This window comes from Parasteatoda tepidariorum, chromosome 2, assembly GCF_043381705.1.
Source record: "Parasteatoda tepidariorum isolate YZ-2023 chromosome 2, CAS_Ptep_4.0, whole genome shotgun sequence".
NCBI classification, from domain to species: domain Eukaryota; kingdom Metazoa; phylum Arthropoda; class Arachnida; order Araneae; family Theridiidae; genus Parasteatoda; species Parasteatoda tepidariorum.
The window spans coordinates 16,908,315-16,911,225 of record NC_092205.1 but is presented as its reverse complement, the minus strand read 5'-3'; the positions used below and the strand labels follow the sequence as shown (position 1 = coordinate 16,911,225).

General features: G+C 30.4%; 1 protein-coding gene across 2 annotated transcripts in view; it reads right to left on the bottom strand.

Moving 5' to 3' along the window:
- The window catches only part of LOC107442453 (sn-1-specific diacylglycerol lipase ABHD11), a 16,395-nt gene extending 14,435 nt beyond the window's left edge, over nucleotides 1–1,960 (bottom strand). For both annotated transcript variants that reach the window (XM_043050312.2, XM_071177211.1), the window contains exon 1: nucleotides 1,200–1,960. In XM_043050312.2, coding sequence (XP_042906246.1) covers nucleotides 1,200–1,207 — 8 coding nt within the window. In that variant the 5' untranslated portion in view covers nucleotides 1,208–1,960. The remainder of the gene's footprint in view (nucleotides 1–1,199) is intronic.
- Between the last annotated feature and the right edge of the window lie 951 nt (nucleotides 1,961–2,911).

Genomic DNA, 2,911 nt, shown 5'->3' with positions numbered 1-2,911 from the left:
AGAGAGAGAGAGAGAGAGAGAGAGCAACGTCCTAAAGATAGGAAAATTAGAATCAAAACGGAAACAGAAAGAAAACGAAAGTTAGTTAATGCTAGATAAATAAATAAAACTTATTGCTTTTCTTAATTTTCTTCGTTTTTTTGTATTTATTTATTATGCTATATATATATATATCTTGGTAGCAGGCTTGGTTCGTAAATCCGAACTATGCATACTGTACTAATATTTAGGGGTCGGCAACTGTAAGGGAGTTGCAGCTTACAACTTATCATGATTTTAACATTTAAAATGAAGAGTTCCCTAATTACCTTATTGGCAAGATTTCGTTTAAACGTATATGACAGTGAAAACAATGTTTGTTAGTTGATTTGGGCATTTTGCATGTATATACGGATTCTTCTTGTAAAAATACTCTAGTATGCAACAGTTATATGCAAATATCATAAATTTACGGAATGTTACAGTTAAAGTTGAAAATGGGTTTGCCTGCAAAATTATACAGTAAATGAACGTTCAACTGCATATTTTTTGAAAGTGCAATAATAATTATTTGGCATGGAGGCACAGATGCAATAATGTGCTGTACAAGCTATACAGAGAGGCAGATAATATTAACTACGTTAAAGTAAACTGTATTAAATTTGCTGCATTCATCTGCAGAATGAGCCTTAACACAGAGTGTGCTAGTTTAAATCAGTTAGCATCAAATAGAGACAGGCGTTGACAATAGGCTGATTAGATTGATAATAACTTTAAAAGACCCGGAACTTTCAATTGGTACATCCTGTCAAAGAAGAGAACAGAATGAAAGGAAATTCTAAAAGGGAAAAAAAAAAAGAATCTAGGCCTTTTAATAAATGTAAACTAAGGATAGAAGTGTCACCAAGTGTTAATCAGTAGGTCGCTATTATCAAATTTTGTACTATATGCTTTAAAGCATGATCTACTCTTTAGTTCTCTGTAGATAAAATTATTGAAGGTAATGGTGAATAGCCACCCGGGAGACTGAGGGGGTAGTGATCAGTGAAAATCCCACCCTCTGATGGGTTTTTAAATAATTTTCTATCTAAATAATATTAGCTCTATAAGGTTGAACTTATTCTCCCTTTTTATTTTGTTTGAACATAAATATCATTTTGAAAAATATTTAACTTCAAAAAAATTCTGAAAGTAAATAATAGATAATAAATGTTACTAACCTGAACATTATATCCGTTATATGTTTTCTTCGCTGCAAACAATATCTTCTACGTACACCTCTTCGCTGAACTTGCTTTCAATTTAAAAGAAGGGCAATATCATTATTTTATTCAAGGCCATATCAAAGTCCTCATTCTTATAATGTTATGAAACAAAAAGATCTTTTTACACTATGATTATATTATCACTACTCAGTGCATTGGACTGATATCTCCTGCAAATGTAATCTCAGAGTGAAAAAAAAAACAAAGAGTTTTCAAAACACCCACACCTGACATAAATTAGTTTTTGAATTTATTTAAGATCCTAACTGTGATTTATATTATTTAGAAATTTGTATCGAACGCTTTTGTTTTATTAAACTAATGGCTTTTTTTTATATTTATGTTTCACTATAGATCATTTTTCAAAAGGAGAGAACAATAACGTTACTCCTTCTCCTTCAGTAGCAGGACTGGACTGGCCTGGCCGTTAATTTACAAACCAGCGTCCTTTAACGACTCGTTCTCTTCTTTAGGGATTTTTCTCTCCGCAGTAGTTATTCGCAATTGAAATGCAAACTTTTTTTTTTTTTTTTTAATTGTTACTTGAACTAAAAGGAAGGTAAGAATCAAGTTTTTTAAAAAAAAAAAATTTCCTTTCAAAGAAAATGCCAAACAGAAGAGCGTAGAGTTAAAAAACGCGACGTGGACTAAAAAACACAAAAATCGCGACGAGGTCTCCTCATTATGTTTTCACCAGACACCTCTACATTTGACGACTCAAACAAAACAAAATTGCGAAAAAATACATGTCAATATTAATACCAAAAAAATATTTTAGCATTTACATTAATGTTAATGAATGTAATTGTTTACCTCCCTTTTCTTCCGTCTATAACAAGAGCAAAATTTATATTTTTAAAATAAAATAAATTAACAAACAACTAAAACAAAAATAAATCTGAGTCGGCGATTGAAAAGAAATAAGGACATGACTTGTCACTTTAATTCTTTTTTACAGCTACACTGATAAAAAGATATTGAAGAAAGGACCCTTGTTTACATTGAAAGAGTAAGCGATAAAGAATCAAGTGTAAAATTCTTTTCATGTCTTGAAAATTCGTTTATTTTTGGTTCAGAGTCATCTATACATTCAAGTTACAAAGATATAAACTTGTGTTTTAATTTAGTTTAAGATGTATAAAATATTACTCATTCTTGAAGTTTCGGAAAAAAGTTGAAATAACCAAAGTGGCTTAATAAAATAGCAAAAATAGAAAAAAATTATTAATAATACATTTTTATTTATTAAAATCTAGAACTATAATGAAATTTCATAAATGTATTAGAAGATTAGTTTTGAAGAAAGTATTGTTAACAAATATATTGAGAAAAATAAACGATCAAACGCTATCAGCATATTTTGTGTTTAATAATGATTTTCTCTCTATAATCTATGCTAAAACTATTACTTAATATACTTCTTAGAATGCTTTCTAAAAATAGAAACCAAAAGGCAAACACATTAGGGGTCGGTGGTCAAAAATGCCCCGTGGACAACGAATTTCACAAATCCTACGTCCGCGCGGGTGGCCATTTTCTCGTTAATGTTCGTGATACATTTTCAATTTTTGATATCTTACAAGAGTCTAGCGCCTCACTTGTAAAATGACCCTTGAATGGAATTGATGTTTTCTCTGTCTGGGAGTACTGCAGCGGTAGAAATGGAC